At 38.0% G+C, this 21,003-nt stretch overlaps 1 protein-coding gene across 1 annotated transcript in view; it reads left to right on the forward strand.

Moving 5' to 3' along the window:
* Positions 1-21,003, forward strand: part of PDE11A (phosphodiesterase 11A) — a 141,005-nt gene that overhangs the window by 2,296 nt on the left and 117,706 nt on the right. The window contains exons 3-5 of the mRNA XM_035901445.1: positions 1,666-1,675; positions 9,731-9,744; positions 16,919-17,077. Of these exons, the coding sequence (XP_035757338.1) occupies positions 1,666-1,675; positions 9,731-9,744; positions 16,919-17,077 (183 nt within the window). The remainder of the gene's footprint in view (positions 1-1,665; positions 1,676-9,730; positions 9,745-16,918; positions 17,078-21,003) is intronic.

Here is a 21,003-nt window from a genome sequence, read left to right on the forward strand (position 1 = left end):
AGGAGCGGTCGGCGGCTTCATGCGTTTTCAAAACGTCTTCTGAAGTCGGCTGAAGAAAAGTTTAAAAAAATGCTCGGGACAGTCCCGGTGATGATATTCTTAAATCTCTGCCTCACTTCATGTTCCCTGCCTGCCCGCTGCTGAAATAGTCTCATTGCTTTTAAAAGAGCATATATTTTCACCTTTGCATATGCCCACTCAGCCCACACGGCATGTGCTTTCAAACCTGTTCCGAGGAGCGCTATAACCAGTCCTGTTATTCTCCTACAAGGACTTTCCCCACCTTTTCCTTTTATAGAGGCTTCGGTGCAAATTGTGACAATGTAGTTCTGGCATCAAGGCATTACCTCTCTCTCCAGTCCTAGGGGCTATTTCTAGCGTTTATTAGTGTGAGACACTATCAGCAATTGGAGGTTCTTGAGAAAATTAAGAACCACAGAGCGACAGATTTTCTAAATTAGTATCTTGGAAAGCTTTAGAACGCTGGGAGATGTATGTCTTCAGAATTTTAGTAATAACCATTGCCTGATGTTTAATTTTGCTCTACAGTAGTTACAAAAATAATAAACATTAAAGTGATGATGCTTTATAGGAAACCATACAAGAAAGAAACTTGAAAAATAAGATTGGGTTATTTTTGTTTGAAATACAGAAGAGCCGGGGTAAATGTATTTTGGGCTGAATATTTATTTATTTATTTGTCAAGCAGTGAAAAATACTAGGTGCTTCACAGATCCAGACTGACAGAGGTTCCCAACCCACAGAGCTCGAAGGCAAAGAACAGAACTTGGTAAAGAAGCTGTAATATTCAGACTAAAATGATTGAGTGTTGGATCATCTTTGAAAAAAATCTAAGCTTGCTTTCTTCCTTTATTTTTCCTCTTCTCCATTATACACTTTCTCTTATCGTCTGATTTTTTTTTATTACTTCTAAAACTGTACCCTTTCCAAAATATCTGCTGTTGGGGGGTCAAGCAGAAGATGTTCTCAATAGTCTCAAGTGGCTAAACAGATAAAGGGTATCTGCATTTGGCTGGGAAAGAGCTCGATCTCTCCTTTTAACTCCAGATAGCTCCAGCCACCTTTTTTGGAGGTGAGAACGCCACTGGCAAGGCAGAGTGTTTTGTCGTTCTAGGGGACTCTATTATTTTTTTCTCCAGTGTTTGTTCACTTTGTGTTCACTTCCCTGTGAAAAAGCCCAGCTACTTTAAACAGTTTATTGTCTGTTTCATTTGCAGAGAAAACCGAAAAACAATCCATCCAGTTGCCATTCCCGGTACTATTTATATAATACTTTTGTCTGACTCCTACTAGAAATCAATTACAATATTATAAACAATACAATTTATTGTATATTTAAGCCATAACCACATTGGTTGCAGTAGAAGGGAAAGTTCCAAGCCAAGTTCATCCTGTAGTTACACCAATTGCAACCTCCACGCTTTCAGTGGAGTTACTTCTGATTAACTCTAGGGCAAAAAAAACTTTAGACCTTCCAACTTTAACAAAAGTTTTGCTTGATAATAAAACAGGGGATCTGCTTTCTGTTATGTTTCTGAGTTAGTACCGTTTATCTGCTCTTACCTGGCATGTATACATCCATTGTGCATCATTAAAAGGCGACCTTTCTCATTTAATAGTATAAAGAGCCCTATGGAAGCCCAGGTACGTGTGCGTAAAGAAGTGACAGCTGTTCAGTTTGAGATCATTGTAGTGCTCACAATACAGCACTTTAAAAATTAATAAATATGATGATACAATTTTTGTCAGCACTGTGACTGATGATGGAAGCGTTTAGTCAACCGTTGGGTAAAAAAGAGCACCAGCAGGAAACTTTGTCAGGCTGACAGATGGAGTTGGAGAAAAAGGGGTCACAGCACAGCACCATTTTGTCCATTGAAGAGCGTATACATTGATGCTACCCATTTGGTAAGAAAAGGCCTTATATTAGGTCGGAGGAACACCTCTAGATTAATTTAAAGGGGTTTTGCTTGTTTTTTAAATTAACAAACTTGTTTAAAAAACAGTAAAGATACTTCCGTATCATCAGTTAGCTAGATTGCAGTATTGGGGAATTTGTTTTATCATCCAACCATCTTTATTTTCTCAGACCCTGATCAAGTACCAGTTGGAATTCTACCATCAAGTACAAATTGGGTTGCCTGCTTGTATCATCAGCTACCACTGACGTTAATGGGACTTCAAAGCTACATTTAAATCCTGTCATGTCCTGTAATGTGCTTCATGTGGGCAGCCCCCTGTGCCCTGTACACAGACTGATTGGTTTAGGAAACATTTGTAAATAACGTGCTGTGTCATTTTCAGAAATAGTGTAAGATTTCAGTGGCACATTTCTTTCTCTAAAGAAGAAAAACTACTAAAAAATGGAATCAAATAATAGGCTGGGGCTTTTCCATGGTCCAAGTGATTATTACTGTTGTTGAGTTTGACTTTCTATTGTGGTTTAACCCCAGCCGACAACTAAGCCTCACCCAGCCACTTGCTCACTCCTGCCTGGTGAGATGGGGGAGAGAATCATGAGAGTAAAAATGAGAAAACTTGTGTGTGGAGATAAAAGTTTTAATAGGCGCACACACAAGCAAAGCAAAAAAAGGAATTCATACACTACTTCCCATCGGCAGGCAGGGGTTCAGCCATCTCCAGGGAAGCAGAGCTCCATCACGTGTAACAGTGACTTGGGAAGACAAATGCCATCACTCCAAAAGTCCCGCCCTTTCTCCAGCTTTATATGCTGAGCATGACATCATATGGTGTGGGATATACCTTTGGTCAGTTGGGGTCAGCTGTCCTGGCTGTGCCCCCTCCCAGCTTCTTGTGCGCCCCCAGCCCCCTCGCGGTGGGGTGGGACAAGAAGCAGAAGAGGCCTTGATGCTGTGGAAGCGCTGCTCAGCAGTAACAAAACCACTGTTTTCAGCACAAATCCAAAACATAACAGCATACAAGCTACTACAAAGAAAATTAACTCTATCCCAGCCAAAACCAGGACATTCTCCACCCCTCATTCCATACCATTTATATCACGCTCAGGTCTCACACTATCCAATACTTCTCATTACCCACCACCACCCTTCCCATCCTTTAATATAATACACAGGCATCATTCCTTTAGTCTATGGACCACCCCTGTAAAATGTCTTTAAAATGTCCACAAATGGACCTGCTCCTGTAAACTATCTTAATTCAGTAAGCATACTTAGATACCAGGTTTGGAATTTACATTATGTATTGAGGATTGTATAATAATAACTTCTTTTAATACTAAACAATAACTATATAACATCTCATGGTAATTTGATTTATGAAGTTCAGCAGTCACTGAAGAAACTTTCTGGAGGTTCACAGCATCAGAAAATTTGACAAATATTGAGTTTATGGAAAGGTTTAGGTGAATGTTGTATGACTGATTCAAAAGGTGCATGACTTCATTCATGACATGATCAGTTTTAACATCGTTAACTCACATGATGAAAGTGAGTTTGTAAAATACATGATCTGATCTGTAAGAGTTACCACTACAGAAGATTTGAGAACAGGAAAGGAGATAGAGGCTTTGTTTGCATTTTGGAGCCAGTCTAAAACTCTTTCTCCTGGAAGTAATCCAACTGACCTGTAAATCAAACTTGCAGTCAGTCAGCCTTGTGTCTTCCCCTATGTTAATTTTGGGAAGCATTTCTGACTCCTTATTCTTATGTGAATAACACACTATGTCTTGAGCACACATGTTGGAAGAATCTGATCATACTGGCAAGGAAATTTGGGACTTAAATGTCAACTGAGGCTTCTTTTAACAGAGCATAGATGTGGCTTTTGCAGTCATTTATGAGGACTATTAAGCATATTGTAAGTACACAGGCAGAGAGGCCATTAAACCTTTATCTGTAGTTCTTATGAGTTGTTCCAAAATTTAGGGTTTTTTTTCCTATTTAAAGCTATGGATTTTTTCATGTCATTCCCTTCTCACAGGTCTTCCATATGTTTAGCTGAAATTACTGGTCATTTCAACGTCATCCCATCTTTTAGAGCAGTATTTAAATAATAAAATTTTTAAATCACAAGTAATGTTTGGTTATTGTTATACCTTTAGCTGTGCAAAAGTTGGCAGATAATTTAATAGCATCCCACGTCCTTACAATTAGTGAAAAAAAAAAATCTTACTCTTTAGAATAGTAAGCATACATCAGAAAGTGGTGAAAAATATGTTCTGCCATTTGCCAGTGTCAGATGAATAAAGTTTCTGTATATCTTATGTTAAACTTGTAATTTAAGAAGTAGCTTTAAAAGACAGAATAAAAAATGGCTTACCAGATGGATGTTTTAATAAAGTAGGGAGCAAAGAGGAGAAATATGCTAACAGAAGAGAGTCATGCTAAGACATGGGTTTTTGTAAATTGGAGAAAGTGCCATAAAAGATGATCAGAAATTGTTTTTCAATACAGCTCAAGTCCTTAAAAAGAAAATTTAACCGCATTACTGGAACTAAAAATCGAGCAAAACAGGAGTCAAATTGAACCCTCTTTGTTCTGGACTCTCCTGTTACCTCTTTCAAGTTTAGGCCAAGTGCAACATAGCTAGCGCACACACAACCCTTTACAGTAAATTTTAAACATCCATCAACACCTAGGTATAGGCAGAGATTTTGTCTTTGTCAGGCCCTCCAGGTGAGCTCTGAGCATTCATTCTCTCCTGCTGTGCCAGGACGGCTTTACAAAGTTACTGCTTGTGGGTGCAGACCTTTCAGCCTGGGAGCGCCTGTGTGGGACGGGCTATCAGTATAGAAGGTGACGAACAGGCGGGCACCACATTTCATTACACCGGGTAGCTGTTTGTTATCAGCAATACTAACAGTGTGTCTCCTTCAATTTTAAAGAGTGGTTAGAGCATTAAAACCCTGGGTCCTGGGAGGTGCAGTTCTGCAAATGGGAAGCACTTAGGCACTACTTTATTCAGCAGCACTTGAGCAGCAGGCACCAACAGCCATATTCATTTCGGTGCTGACTCTTAACAAGGACAGAGGTTGCTCTTTAGAGAGCAGAGAGCATGAAACTTGGCAGGCAGAATAAACAATCATTCTTTAAAATTCCATGTAATACAGAAAAAAATGAATTAAAACAATTTTTGCTGTGCATTAAACATGACTAGGAAGTACCACAGGGAACGCAGGAGATAATTGCAACAGTAAAGAACTAAACTGCTCTAACGTGCTTTCCACAAAAGGATGCTGCAACCCATCACACACAATGTAGGAAAACTTGAAATTGTAAGTATAAGTCTGTAAACTGGCAAAGGGATGTTGTAACTATCCCCAAATCTGCTGCCCAGCAGAGGTAAACACATTCTTCATGTCACAGCAGTGCTGGCCTGGGAGAGAAGGATCTCCCTGCAGAAGGCAGCACCCTCCACAGTCTTCTCACCTCCCATCACCTCCCTTTCTCAGGGAACAGTTTCTGGCTGATATGTAAAATGCCCTAAGGCTTTCCTGGGTTACACCACCACCATTCTCACCTTGGAGATGTCCACCAGGAGGAGCAGGAGCTCTTGGTGTATGCTAGGGCTGTGTAGATGGGCACATGTCCAAAGCCACCCTAGGGCTCAGATACAGTTTCACGTCTCCATGCTGCTGCTCGGGTGGATCCCCAGGACAGACAGGGCTGCACAACACAACATACACTGCTGGCAACAGCCCACAGGTATTGTGAGGGAACACCCTCCTCTCCATACTCTATACATGTGGGGCACACGAGGTTACCTCACCAACCAGGCAGGCAGCACCCTGTCTTCTAGGGTTGGCCAGTCATTACTCCATGTGCCTGCACTGGCTGCCTCATCCCTTTGAAATGAGGAGCAGGTGGGCTGGTGGTAGCTGGGTGCAAGGTCCCCAGGTGGGGCTTGTTTGCTGCAAGTCCCTGTACCGGGAGCAAGGGGTGGTGGAGTGTTGGGGAGGAGGATAGAGTCTGCCCATACTTAGATGTAATGAGTTTTCTCTACTTCCTGCAGGGGCTGTTGGGTAAATTTCAGCCATTTTGTAGGGCTCACATGCTTAAAATCAGCGCTGAAGGACACTGTGCTGTCTGGTTTCAGTGCTGCTGTGAGGGGGTACTTGGGGTGGGTACAGGCCCCTAGGCAAGCACAAGCATGGAGGACTTCAGGGCATTAACAGGTTAGTAATTTGGGTGGTTTTTTTAATAAAAAAAAAACAACTAGTTGGCTCGCTTTCTTAGTTGCCTTATGGAACAAGTAACAAAAAAACAACTAGCTGGCTCGCTTTCTTAGTTGCCTTATGGAACAAGTGCTTAGTAGCTTGGTGCTGTTGGCTTCTCAGAAGGGGGGGCTGCAGGGCCTTGTTCCCTGGCTCTCCTTCCTGCAGCAGGCCCTGGGGTTGTTGGTCATGGAGAGCTTGAGGAGGAAAAGCCTTTTGGTGAGCTGCAATGGCTTTCCTGCCCTTCTGTAAAACCATTTTTTATTAAGCTGACAGACTTTAACTGGTTTATTGCTCAGCTGGTCACCTGTCTGAAGAAGATGGACTTTTTCAGGTTTTTTTGCCTCAGACACTTGTAAAACTTCCGTATGGAACAGATGTGAAACTGGTGCCTCTCTGGTGAGAGGTGGCCCGTACCTTCCTTCTGAGAAGGAAATGTGTGTATTTGATTAGAGCAGGTCAGTGACTGTGAGGAAAAAAATGCAGAATTAGGCCCTTCAAGTTTTAATTTAAATCCTGTTAAAAGCAAAAAAACCTGAGAAAAGCTGTAGTATGCTTGGTAAAGGATATTCCTGTTCTGTTTGACTGGCTCTTAACTCTTCAAAACAAATGGATGTTTCATTTTGGCTATTTACAGTTGTATGCTTTTGTGTAGTTTTTCTGTAGACTAGCAGAGTTAATAAACAAGCATGCATACATCATTATGCAAGTTAATTTCTTTTACTTTTCTAAAACAACTGTATGTACAAACTATGAAACATGAACAACCTGAGCTAATGGCTTAGCAGAGTTGCGTGTTAACAGGGTAACAGCAACCGTGTGCAGTCTGAGCTTCATGTCTCTGCAGTCCATGTTTAAAAATGAGCGTGGCTTAGCTAACAACACTACTGATTTGTCACAACAAGATATTTTCAGTTTATTATTGAAGAATCTTATTATACTGCACTATAACACTTGAAGCCATGTGTTGCTTACTTGAGTAATCACCTGCAGCTGCTAACCCATACACAGACTTCTGCTGAAGCACACAGGAATCTCGGTTTCTTTGCTCAGAGGAGTATCAGGTTTTCAAAGCCACTCTGTATATGTATACATTTTGTATAAATAATCGTTAATATTTAGGAGGCGAACAGTAGGACTTGGCTCAAAGCGAGGCTGGAATGAGATGGGAATGTGGGCATGGTTGTGGTTGGTTTACAGCAGGGCACCAGTCAGGTACAGTACAGAAAATCACAGAGAGCTGCTGTGATGGAGCAAACAGTAGTGGGTGTAATCTCTAAATATTTTAAGTTAGAAGGAAAATATTTTTTGTAAACATTTTTTCTTTAGTAATGATACAGGCAGAGCAGAAGTGCACAGAAGCTGCCATGTATAAGACCACAACTTGTTTTACTGTTGTGCTATTGGTGACCTAACAGGAGTTTGTTTCAAAGGAAGAAAACAAAAACCTTACATGATGGATCTGGATAATGTTGTCCTACCGAGGGATGACTTCTGATCCCTGCTGTTGATCAGTTCAGAGGATGAAGCACGAAATGTAATTATGCTTTTTAGCTTGGTAGTCATGTCTGCAAACTTGCTAGTGCTTGCAAAGTTATTTGCTGCCATCTAAGAAAGATTGCCTATATTATTTTTTCCCCATTAATTCTGTGCCAGTCATAAGTAGACAACATGCATTGTTACTTATGTCTGTTGCCTAACTAATAAATGAAACTGGTCAGAAAAGGACATAAATGATAAAATACACCCCCACCAATCAAACTAAACAAAAAGCTCTGAACTACCGACACATTTAAAAGACCCAAAACTTTAGTATTGCATCATTACAAATGAACACTTTTTTCAAAGGAAGCTTTTTTTAGTTCAAACTATAAATGGACTTACTTAGTTTTAAATCTGGAGATCAAAAATTTTTGGAAGTCAGTGTTCCATACTTTTTTAAGAATTGCTTTGGGTGTGCAGGAATAGCATTGGATGATCCATTTTGCGCATTCTTATCTGTTTTATTCATTTTATCTTATAAGAAATATTGCTGTCACTATATAAATAGTCACAATATAACTGGATTGTGTGCTTATTTACTTGGGAGGATTAGGTTTGAGATGCTGGTGAATGGTACTAGTTTGTTCTCCTGCTGCCTTTGTCTCTGGGGGTTTAGGGGGAGATGACAGGAATAGCTGCAGCAATCCTTACATGGAAGTCTCTTCAGATCTTGCTTTTTTGTGTGCAAGTTTCTTCTCTAAAAGGTTTTGCCCATATCTGCTGTGGTGGCTTATTACTTGTTTTCTGTTTCTTGTTTATGCACAATATAATTTATACCATATGTGATTTTAGAAAAGAGTATCTAGAACAGACCGGATGCCTTAATTTTTTATTTGCTTTTTAATGTTATGCTTTGAATCTAGATAACTTGCTGTCTTTTGGATTGCTCTTTTTGTTTTCTGTAGAAGTTTATGTATTATAGCTCATAGGAGGCACAATTAAGAAATTGAATAGGTCTCTTCCAACTTCAATTTCTTTAATCCTGTAAATGTAGAGGCTCCTGCAAGATGGCTTCCTATAAAGTCAATCAAAAGTACACTAAATCAAATTTGTCTTTCCCATGCAGTTTGGTAGTACAATAATACTCAGCTTAATAATGCTGTCAAACATATTAATCTTACTGTCTTTTTTGATACAGTTTAGCTAACTCAATCAGTAATTTAAATACAGTATATTCAAAGAAATCTTGCTGCAAGTTTCTTGTAGCTTTTTTCTTTAGCCCTACCTAAGGGAAAAAAAAACACCCCAAACAAACAGTGCGGTTAACTGCAAAATACAGTAGGCCAGACATGTTAATTAAGCACCTTTTTGTGTTCTTCAGTTCTGTATGATGAAAAAAAAAAGTGTTTTTCAAAGAAAAAATTCAGAAATATTTTTTCCTTTTGGGTGTCAGCTTTGGCAGAGTCACTTAGTCCATTTCACTAAATTAAATACTTTGTCCTGAGACTTCGGAGAAGGAAAACTATGTCTTTGTCATGAGCACTTAATTCCTGGAAATGTATTCAGACAGGTTTTATCCTCCGTTATGTTATTTGACTCTTAGCTAACTTCGTTTAGGATTACACTTCTGTTCTAAATCATGCTAATAATACTCACATAAATTGTACTGGCTTTGATAAGGATATAAAAGGACATATTTTCTTTCCAAGTTCAGAGAGCTATCCTATGCTTAAAACCCCAAACCAACAAAACCTGTACCTTTACTATAGCATTGTGTGAACCACCTACTTCTATCAATAATACAGCTGATTTTGACTTTTTTAGTCTTTGCCCAATATCTGTATAGCTCTTAGTCAGCTTTACAGACCAAATTATGAGTACAGAAGTCAATCCAGAAGACTTGATGTACAGGAGATAGGCATTATTTGGTTAGGTCCTGATTCAAATTGCCTGAAGCTTCAGGCACATCAAGGTAAGGAGTATCTTGTGGGATCAGAGTTTGTAAGCATGGCCAATACTTTGAGTTTTCAGCTGATATGGTGCAAGTAAGGGATCTAGAAAAGCAAATTTGAATATACCAACTTACTGATAAGAATTCATGCTGCCCACAACTGCTGTTTCAGGTTCTAGCATTACTGATCCTTATGTTCTTGATTACTTTCAGATCATGCTTTTAATGTTATCCTTGCAGTTACAGGATCTAGAAACTTGTGGGGTTTTTGTTTTGTTTTGTTTTTTTTTTTTAAAAAATGGAAGTTGAGATTCTGATAATGTTATAGGATTCCAGAACCCTAGGAAAAAATCTGTCTACCTTAACCTGGTCTTGTATAGAATAACAGCATGAAGATGTTTGTTCTCATTTATTGACAGTCTTTAAATATGTCCAAAAAGAAGCGGGACTGCAGTGTCACTGTGCAGGCAGCTGAAATACCAGCACTTGGATTGATGAATCAAGCCTGTTCTCTTCTGTGTCTTTACTTGACTGAGTATCACATTTTACAGGGTAATATTTCCCCAAAGAAGAATTTACAATCAATAAATAACTTGAGGCAAGGATAAGGTTTATCCTGCAGAATAACTGTTCATTGTTGGCAGTTCTGAAATTCTAGTGAAAAGTGCCTTAGTTGTCACATTTTTAATGTCTCTGGCATCTAGAAATCTCATTTATATATAACCAAAGCAGTAAAACCAACTATGTTTTTAGTAATGTTTTAAGTGGCCAAAGACTTCGCTTGTAATTCTTAAGTGTTCTTGCATGAAAATACTGCCAGTACAATTACAGTTATGGTGAAGTCTCTCTCAAAAGTATATCTTGTATCTGGTCTTTTCCTAATTTCTGAATGTAAGCCTTGATTGTAAAACAAACTTCAAAGCAAATGCTGCATTGGTATCACCAACATTCACACTCCTTACTACCTGGGAGCCCAGTGCAGATGAGGGCCCTGTTGTGCTTCAGGCTGGGATAATACAGTAGGTATCTCAAAACGTTTGCAGTCTGACAGAGGACTTCTCACTGATTTAGCAGCTTTGTTATCAGCTGCTAAACAGGCCTCCTTGCTCAAGGTTACTACCCTGTGAAGACAAGTAGACATAAATTTTGTACAAGCTTCTCAGCCTTCACTGTTCACACTTGGGCATTCAGGTTTTTACTGATGCTGTTAAACCCAGTAAAACCTCTCAGCTGGGTCCTGCCACGTACATCCTATTATGATGATAAGTGATGGAAGAAGGGGGGTATGGGGATAAAAGGTTTGGGACATAATGTGGGTAATCCAGTCATTTACTTTTCTCATGTGTATATTGCATGTTTCAACAATATTTATGTTGCCAGAAATAGTATTTTATTTTTTTCACTTATGTATCTTTCCTCATCAGTTTCCCAAGTGTCATCAAAATAAAATCATTGCCTGCTTTTCCACAAAGGGTTAGGGATAGAGTTTTACTTCACATCCTGATGATTTTCAATTTTTACTGAGTTCTTGTTGAGGTCTTCCTCACAAATGTCTCCTTTCTCCAATTAAATGCACTAACTTCCCTATACTATGCTTACTGTACCTGTAGTCCCTGCCCCAGAGATGTAATACCCTTCTGCAAAAGGTAGTCCAGTTGTCTAGCATAAGCAGACAATCTGAGATCAGATGGCAGGAAGACCAAAATGTTGCATCTATATCTGATGAATGGAATGCTTCTGGGGCTAAGGCTGGCTGATTGCTCCAGGATCCCTGTGCTTCCTTTCTTCTCAAGTAGATCTCCCAGCAAGAGATACAAACAGGAAACTTCCAAAATTCACTTGAAAGGAAAAGCAATATAGCAGAAATGAGTTGTACTTTAAAAAATGCTCTCCAGATTTCTAATCCCTCCTGTGCCTCTGGTTCTCCATAGCATCTATTAAGGAACACAGGATTGATAATTCATCATTAAATCTGTTCCTAACACTGGTAGCTGTACTGTATTTATCCAGTTCAGACAGGTTCACAAGCCCCTGTCCTGTGTGCCACCCTCCACTGCAGGTCAAACAGCGCTTTGCATGTTAACCAAGACCTGTTGTAAAGGCAATGACTACATATGCCACAGGACTGCAAAGTACAATTGGATTAAAACACCCACTGCAGTGAACCTTGTTACTAAAATAAAAGAAACTCAGATAACCATGAGCACACTTTCCTGATTTTTATCCCAGACCTCTGTTTTGTCTTACAATGATGTATCTCTTTTAACTGAGTGTATTCAGATAAATGAATTGCAACTCAATTTTGGTCTGTCCAACTGCTGTCCTTTTTCAGTTAAACTGCCCCTTGAAGGTTTACTTCTTTTTTTAAGGCCCACAAGTTGTAAATCAACAACAATATTCCTGGTTAAGGCATGTTGTCCTTTCAGTGTTTCCCCGTGTACTGTTTTGCTTTGAACAAAATTAGTAGAGCAGGGACTGTCTCTTGAGTAACATGAAGCATATTATCAATATTTCAGCATCAATAGCTAATTGTAAACAGTAGTTCAGACATTACCAAGAAATAGTTGAAGAAAAAATGTTTAATATATTCATTGATGGAGCCTACTGTGTGATAATTGCACTGCATTTCACTTTCTTCTGTTGTAAGAGAACCATCCCTTCCTAGGCAGGATTCTCTACAGTGCAGAACAGTTCAGCTTCTATTGAAGTTGATATAAAAAGTGTTTAGAAGCATGCAGAAAGATCACAAGATCAGGCAGGTCTGGGCCCTTGATGCCATTATTAAAACCTGTTCATCATGGGGGTTCTGGTTCTCCTAAGGAAGCTGTTAGCACAAATAATTCAAGGGAATCTCATCAAAGCCTTATCAAAGACTGTGTATTAGTACTCTGGTCTTTATGGAAGCAAAGACTTTTTAATAGGCTCCAGAGGCAGTAATAGGTATAAGGAAGAAGAACAACTCCTAATGAAGTTATAAAATTAAAACAGAACAAAAGAAAATGGTATAATTAAAACAAGAGCTTGATATTCTGTGGCAGGAGAGTGCTATAAACTGTGTATGAATACCACAGTTGATATTAATTCCTTATGGTTGAAAGGTGTGTGAACTTGTAAAAAGTAATAAAATAGCCAAATGTATATGTTAATCTTTATGATGAGTGTAGAGCATTTCTAGATCATGTATCTCTTCAGGTGACTAAACCAGTCTATTTCTATAGCATCAGCAATCCACAATAGGGAAATAAACAGAAATAAAATTGCCAGAAAAAAGAATCTGTCAGTTTTAGCCTCAGTGAAAGTCATAAAACCAGTGAAGATTTTATGAATTATCTCTTCCTCATCATAGTCAAATCTTATCTTAGATTAAGGACTGTATGGATTGTTTTCGTCACCTGAGACATATGGACATTATTTCACAGCCCACACTGTCTAAACTTTTGAAAACAAAACTCATGCTTATTTTAATAGAACAACTCAGTTCCCTCATGTTAGGGGAGTCAGAACTGGCTGTAACTATTGTCTGCAGCATAAATGCTGACTTCACCCTGGAGGAACGGAGCTGCTGCCAGTAAATAGCAGTAATTCCCTCCCTGGCTGATTAGAAGAGCTGAAGAGCAGTTGAAGAGTATTCTCTACCAAGATGAACAAAGGTGCTGTTAGCACTACCTCTTCTGAACTTTGCAGCATCCCTTGAGTGATCACTTTGATCTGCCATTTGAGGTGTACTGTTCCAGAGTGGATTTCTGCACACTGCCATGTAAACAAATGAGCCATGTTTAGTTCCGTTCCCTTTAGTTTTTGTCAATCTATATTGAAAGTCATTTTCTGCTAAGATTTGAATTTTGCTCTTGGCTGTTTGCTTACTACAAATGTTAATGTATTTAAGAAAAACTTCAGACTTTAATGATCAGAAGTACTATAAACTCCTCTTAATATTCTGGCAAACATGGAAAGTCATGAAAAGATATCTATTACATCTTTTAAACAGTTCTGTTTGTATATACAGTAATCTTTCTCCAGAGGTAATTAGCTGTGTGTATCCTGCAGAGGAAGGTTAAACAAAATGCCAATCCAAACAAAATGTTCCTTGAGTCATGTTTCTAGCTAAGCTATATGCTGAGAATTATATTGGCATGTGGGGAAGCTTTTTTTAAATAGGGACATTCCTGTACTTGGTTTTCCAGGAAAAAGCTGAGGTTTTATTGTATTTCTCTGAAAAAGTGTTTGTACCCCATTGGAATACTAGCCCACATAACAAGTCTTATTTGATGTACTAAATTTAAACTGCAACAGACAGAAGTGGGGCCAAAAAGAGTCTCCATCTACTTGACAGAGAAATCATGGGCTACGGAATATAGATATGAAGTGGCAGCATGGCCTACCATAAGTGTGTATGTATGATCACATTACTAACACTAGACATCAGTCTTTGGCCGTCATTCAGTAAAAGTGTTCTATAAAGTGATGGCATTTTTTTTAAATGGTGATCAAATTTAATTTGATCTTGAGATGAAATATTGTCACCCTATGTGTATTTTTTTGTGATACTAATTATGTTTCTGAACATGGTAGTTTATAATCTTTTACAGTGTCTTATGTTCCAAAATTCCTACAAGTATTAGAGCACCTGGGTTTTCACTAAGACATGAGACACTACTTCTAGTGCTTCAGTGTAAAATGTGTTATGTCAATTGCCCCTAAGCCGTGTTTCACATCAGAAGTAAGAACTGTCTAAATGCAACTTAAGTAAATTTCTGGATGTATTGGGGTTAGCAGTACTACTGCTACTAAGACTTTAAATACCTGAATAGCTTTGGGGACACTGTGACCCCATAGAATAGGAATGACAGCAAGAAGTATGAAGCAATTCTACCTTAATAAAAGATTTAGATTTTGTGTTGAAAAATGAAGTTCTTGTTGAATGTGATGCAAACATTTACTTCTAATGTACATCCCACAATAAATGTGTAACCTTAGGGACATTAATTGCCTTAGAAACAATTTAAAATAACAAAATACTTGCTGCTGTTACTTCAAAGAGCATCTTGTTGCTAGTATCTTTACTCATCAACATGATCTGTTATAAATGTTTTTAACATTTGGTTGTAAGAGATTGATTTCTGTCATTCTATTGTAAGAGGGGTCTTATGCTCGCAGTATGTGTTCTGTATTTTTTGAGAATGGGCATGCTCAATGATCAATAGGATTACACTGCATACTTCAATCATGATTTAGAGTTTTTATATATGCATTAATTAAAATAGACAAAAAGTATCAGAGTTAACTATACATTAACATTGTTCAAAAAAGTAACTACAAGTGGATACAAAAGCATATGAAATAATCACGCCTAAAAATTCTATGTAACAACAATAAAAAAATGATATTAGATACAGTTCTTGGCCAGCAAAACTTGAAAATAAACAAACCCACAAGAAATTATACTTGCAAAATTCTTGAATAGATGATTGCTACTTGACATGTAAAGCTTAAGGGTAAACTTCTGTTGTGGAGATTCAGTTGCTCTGTTCTGTTAACAATAATGAGAGTCATGTTAAATTTGCCCCTTAAAGCACTACAGATTAATGAAAATATGTATACTATGTTATAGGAACTTTCAGACTATCCAGATATTTGCCCATACATTTTCAGCCTGCTGCACAATGATTTTGTTGGATGTTAGTATTGTGAGACAGCCTCCATAAACTCTCATTGTTTCATAGTTTATATAGTGTGACTATAGCAACCTGACAAACATAAGTTTAAGCATCGCAACTTCATATAGCATTTCTGTCAAACTGATTCTTCCTGGTATTCCTTATCTATTTAAAAGACGTGTAGGCGTGGTGCTTAGGGACATGGTTTAGTGGTGGGATGGCAGGGTTAGGTTAACGGTTAGACTTGATGATCTTAAAGGTCTTTTCCAACCTAAACAATTCTGTGGTTCTATGTACTAGTTATAAGGTGGTATAACCTATACCTTATGATGCATGAGAAAATTCAGAAGCTCTTGTTTGGTGCAGGTATCGGGCAGTGAAAAGTAAGTACAGAGCAGTAGAGGAACTTGTATGTAAGCACACCTCGAGCACTGATCAGATTGAACTGGCATAAACTTCAGGAAAAAAAGATAAAGACTTAGGGTGACTATATAGGATCATGCTGGCATGCTCCTTATTTTACATTAATGTCCTAATTCTGCAACTGGCCATGCTGTATATAGCTAATGGGCACCCTTGCTCCACTCTGGGGTAAACATAGTGACTTCCCAGCCAGGGATAGCCTGGAAATTAGTACCTACCAGATCTGTGTGGTTCATTCTTCTCTACATTCTCAATTAAGGTGGCATGGTGCTACTTGCAGCTTATTATTCTTTCATGCAAGCCCTGACATCTTCATATTTCACACACACTGTAAAAAGATGTCTGGTGAACTGCAAACAGCTCTTTCATTATTGTGTGCCTCAAAGGAGCTCCCATGCATGCACAGAGGAGCTTGGGGCCCGCAGCAGTGCCTGTGAGGTCCATGTAGTTACCCACAGCTTTGCTGGTAGGAATGTATATTGGCAGCAACACAGAGGGATAGTGAAGCAAGCAGTATTGGTTAAGATGGAAGAAACTGAAAACTGCCTGTGAACATGTGGTGAGCAGGAACCAGACCACAGCCTTAGCCACTGATAGTTTCCTTATCTGTGTTGAAACCTGGGAAAGCTCTGGGCAAGGTGGGTCTGACCATCTATGGCCAGTGCCAAGGCCTATGCTGCTGTCATGCCAATGTGGGGGACCCTCTGCTGACAGATGGCCCTGGAGCCATCAAAAAAGGCACAGCCATGGTGCTGAGTTGTGGATGTAAGGAGCTTGTGTTTTATCAAGACCCAAAGTGTGTGTTACACAATGTCTCTGTCACAGTTTTTCTCTTTTCATGTTTATGTCCCCCATATGTTTAGTTTGTCTTTATTTTCCATGTTCTCCAGGTAGCTGCTTTGGTACTGATCCTCTAGGTAGGCCATTCTTCCAATTGTGAGGTATAAATGTGGGACTTCAGTGAATACAACTATGTATTGGTAAACCCTGTACTGATCCTCTGATAACTATTTTTCTTATTACTGTAACTGAGGAAAAAAGCTAATAAAGAATGGGGTAATAGCAGAGAAGCAACAACATAACACTACTGAAAATGCTATGTAAGACATTGAGAAAATAAAGTACTTTGCCTGAAGAGAGCTTAGATGTATGACATGCATGTTAATGTTTCTTTATTTTCTTTTGAAGGATCGCCGGTTTAATGATGAGATTGACAAACTGACTGGATACAAGACGAAGTCGCTCATGTGCATGCCCATAAGAAACAGTGATGGAGAGATCATTGGTGTTGCCCAAGCAATAAATAAGACTCCTGGAGGTGCCCCTTTTTCTGATGATGATGAAAAAGTAAGATTGCCTTTACTTTTGTGGGGTTTTTAAAAATTTCTTTTCTAACTCTGCAGACTCTTGTAAAGGTACTTAATCCAAATAAGTAAATGACACAGCTCTTGTGTTAATGATGCTTTTCTAGAAGTGCTTAACACAAAAGGTAGTTTTTTGTTATTCTCAACATAAAATGTCTGTTCTGTAAATGTGGGAGATCTTGTGGCTGAAACTTCAACTTAATGGTCTCTAAATCTTGTGTAGACTTTTTTCGTGTAGTAGATCTTAATAGGAAGACCTTTTTATTTTTGAAAACTTATCTGTAAGAATAAGTCATTTGGGGAAAACCAACAGAGACACTCCTAAGCTTGCTGACTTTAAAAATCACTACCTTATCTTGTTGCTCTCCATGGGATAAATGCCTGTAGCATATTCAAAATAAACTTTATTTTAGAGGAGGTTATGCATATGCAACTTTATGTGATTCTAAAATATAGCAGTCTTGCAAATGACCATGAAAGGACAAAGAGGGCAGGAAAGGGACAGTAGGTGTGTATATGGAGTGAAATTTGGAGAGTAAAGTGAGCTCAAAAGGCAAGAGAATAGAGGGAACCAATAGAGGGAATGTGAATTAAAGAAAATGGGGAAAATAAGAAATGGTGCTGTTGAAGGCAGATGCATACAGCTGAGTGTGGAGGGAAAATGTGCTCAAAGCCAAAAGATGACTGGGGAAAAGGATGGTAGAGGGCAGAAAGCTGTAAGGAACAGAACAGCAACTGTCTCTGCCTTGGAGAGAGAAATGGAGTCTCCTTCAAGCATGTAACAGGAAAACACACTTCTGTGTATTAAAATAGCATTGAATCTTACTTTTGTGGAAGTGTACTTAGAGGCAGACTTTGTCCCCGAAAGCTTTTTGTTGATTCAGAAGTAGTTAGTGTTTGATGCAGAACCACTGTTGGTGTGCTACATACATGTTGATGTGTCTATGCTGTAAGAAAAAGATATTAAGTAATGCCTGTTGGAAAGGGAAAATCCTGTCTCATTGGCTCATCTAAATAGATGGAGATGACTTTCAGAATCAAGATAGCTTGACATGAACAAAATGCATTATAAAGCTAAACCAACAGTGGTTTATAAAGACTGAAATATTGCATAAATCAGACTCGTCTTCCATGGAAACCATAGTAATTGTGTTTTTGAGTACTACTAGAAGTTGCTGTTGCGTTGTTTTTACTTGTTATATAGTTACATCAATACATTTAGAGCGTTGTGCATAACCACTTCATACTCTGAAACAATTGTTTGGTGAGAATACAAATATGAATCTTTATTCATAATGTCTGTTAATAGCGTCATACTCTAGTTTGCTGTGCAGTGGAAGTAATTCAAAATTGATTGCCTTTTTGAAATTTCAGTACGTGAAGGAACCTTTTGGATTCCAGGTGGGAAAATCTTTACCAAGCAAAATATTAACAAGTGGGTGCATTAAAGTTGACAGAGAGTAATCAGATTATCAGATGTCACCCAACAGAAGCAGTTATGAGCAAATATTTCTTTGTATTTTTATTAGATTGTTTAGCATAGCACAACTTTGGTATCAAGTGGAGGTTCTCAAGAAGTTATTCTTAGCAATAGCTACTTACATGTGAAGAGATGGCTTGCTTGCTGTGTGCCCCTGTTTGATTTTGGTGCTTTTCCTAAACCTGTTTTAACATTATATTCTGATCTGATGTGCTCTTGAGCTGCTGGTTGACTTCTTGTTCAAGCTTCAGATTCAAACTTTGGATTCTCATTAAGACCTAGCCATTTGGATCCAAGTTGAAAGACTAGACATGTTTGGATTACAATCTTCTTTAAAGTACATTCAACAAATAAAAGGAGTGGAGGATAAATTAAGCTAACAGAAAGCTTATGGTTTGGCAGACTAACAATACAGACAGCTCAGCTGCCTGGTCATACGTAGTACCACAGACAGAGATTTTAAAAAAGTTTATAAATGCCAACTAATTGTGGTTACTCTTCACACCCAACACTAGTGATTTTATAAAATTGAAAAATTGATTACAAGAACAATACTTATTGCAGTCTGTATGTATATCTGGCATCATCTCTTGGTTAGACGTTTATTTCTAAACCTGTGTTGAGTAACAAGGAAGAAAGTCACTGTCCTATCTCTGGCAGTATCACCTATTCTAGCACCACATAAAAGACAACTTTTCTGTGAAAAGCTTATAAAAACTTTTTTCCATAAAAATAATTAGCCTTTAATTTCTGTTTCTGCAAGGTGCCTGTGTAACTGATTCTGCAGTGTCATTTACTTTGAATGAGATAACTTATAAAGAAACAATTTTTGTAGTACTGGATCACTTCAGATGTCTGAAAAAGTAGCATCTGAAAATTGACAGTTCTTTTTAAAGTTATCTAAACTCATGTAACCATTAGTTTGCTTCTGAATTACTTTTGGTTCTTGAAAATTTTGGATGTTGAATATTGATTTATTAATGTAACAATACAAATCTGGCAGTGTATGCTACAATGGGTAGCCAAATGCAAATTAAACAAAATGAGACCTCCAAATAGGCTCTTTTCTGCACTTTTTATTAGTACTGTTTCTGTGTAAAGGGAATTCTGTTTAAAATGCAGCCTTTATCATGGATACTACCTTTGATTATCATATATTCAACTAGCAAAACAACTGTGTACATGTGAATTGTGTATTACATAGAGATTAATGTAAATATTTGATGCCAGTACTGAGGCTGTGGCATTTGCTTCCATTTGGTGACTGCTAAATATTATCTAAACTCAGCAAGTTGCCCATAATTTGTCATCTTTATTTTTACTAGTCATTTATATCACTGTTATAATTACAAGCCTGTATGTTAGAACTCTTCAAGAATACATTAAATGGCTTCTTGCATGTAGAGTTTATGGAAAAATAAATGAGAACATAACCATTATCATGCCCTGTGATAGATCTTAGATTTAACGAGGCCTTGCAGTCCATGTGCTGTTATTTCCAAATCTGTGCTTTTAAGTTTCTTCACTCATTGATAACCTAGAAAGCATGATATACGTCTGGGAAGCACAAGACTGCACACTTCCAGGAGAATGTCTTGCAAGATTAGCAAACAGCTTTTAACTGTAATATCAGCAAAAGTCCTTGTGAGGAAAGGGGGCAAGTGAAAACCTGGGAAATCCTTTTCAAAATAAAAAAATATCTTCCTGGGTATTGAGGTGGTTTATGCAGAAAAGCCTGGTAAGTAGTTGGCAAAAGATGTGAATTCAGCTTTATGTTGATGTTACAATTTCTGACAATTAGCAGCTTCAGAATGATTAGAAAATGAAAACATAAATTACTTGTCCTTCCCCCCCAAGCCCTCTCAAAGAAACATCAGAATCATTTAAGTCTGACTCTTGTTTGCAAGTGTCTGTCTTCTCTTAGTATTTTGTGAAGCAATTAAAATAATCTGTTGGGTTTGTTTTTTTTTACGAAGCTACAAGACTATATTGTATAATGAAATGTCACTTGGGGGCACTACTGTCTTGAGTCAATAGGAAACAAAGAATTATGTGTTCAATTAGAATTAAGTAGATGCTAGCATCATTTTTATGTACTCTTAGTTATTTTCAGGAAGTTAAGAGCAAATAAAATATTTAAGATTTGAGGAGTTTTTAATGCTCCCAAGCTGTAACCAAGTTTATATTTTGCAATATGTAAAATGGAGTATTAGATTTCAAAGTTTTTTCTAGTTTTTGCATGGCAAATTTTCGGGATTTTCTTTTACATCTCTGACCATGGTGATAATAACACAACACTAATAATGAATCTAAGTGAATTTTCCACATGTAATGATTGTTTCCCACTGCCAAATTTCTTTTTTCCTTTTGGGTTTAAGGGATGTTTCAGCCAATTCATTGTTTAAGTGCAGAACTAGCCTTGACAGCCA

Source organism: Egretta garzetta, unplaced genomic scaffold (assembly GCF_000687185.1).
Source record: "Egretta garzetta isolate BGI_Z169 unplaced genomic scaffold, ASM68718v1 scaffold539, whole genome shotgun sequence".
Lineage (NCBI taxonomy): Eukaryota > Metazoa > Chordata > Aves > Pelecaniformes > Ardeidae > Egretta > Egretta garzetta.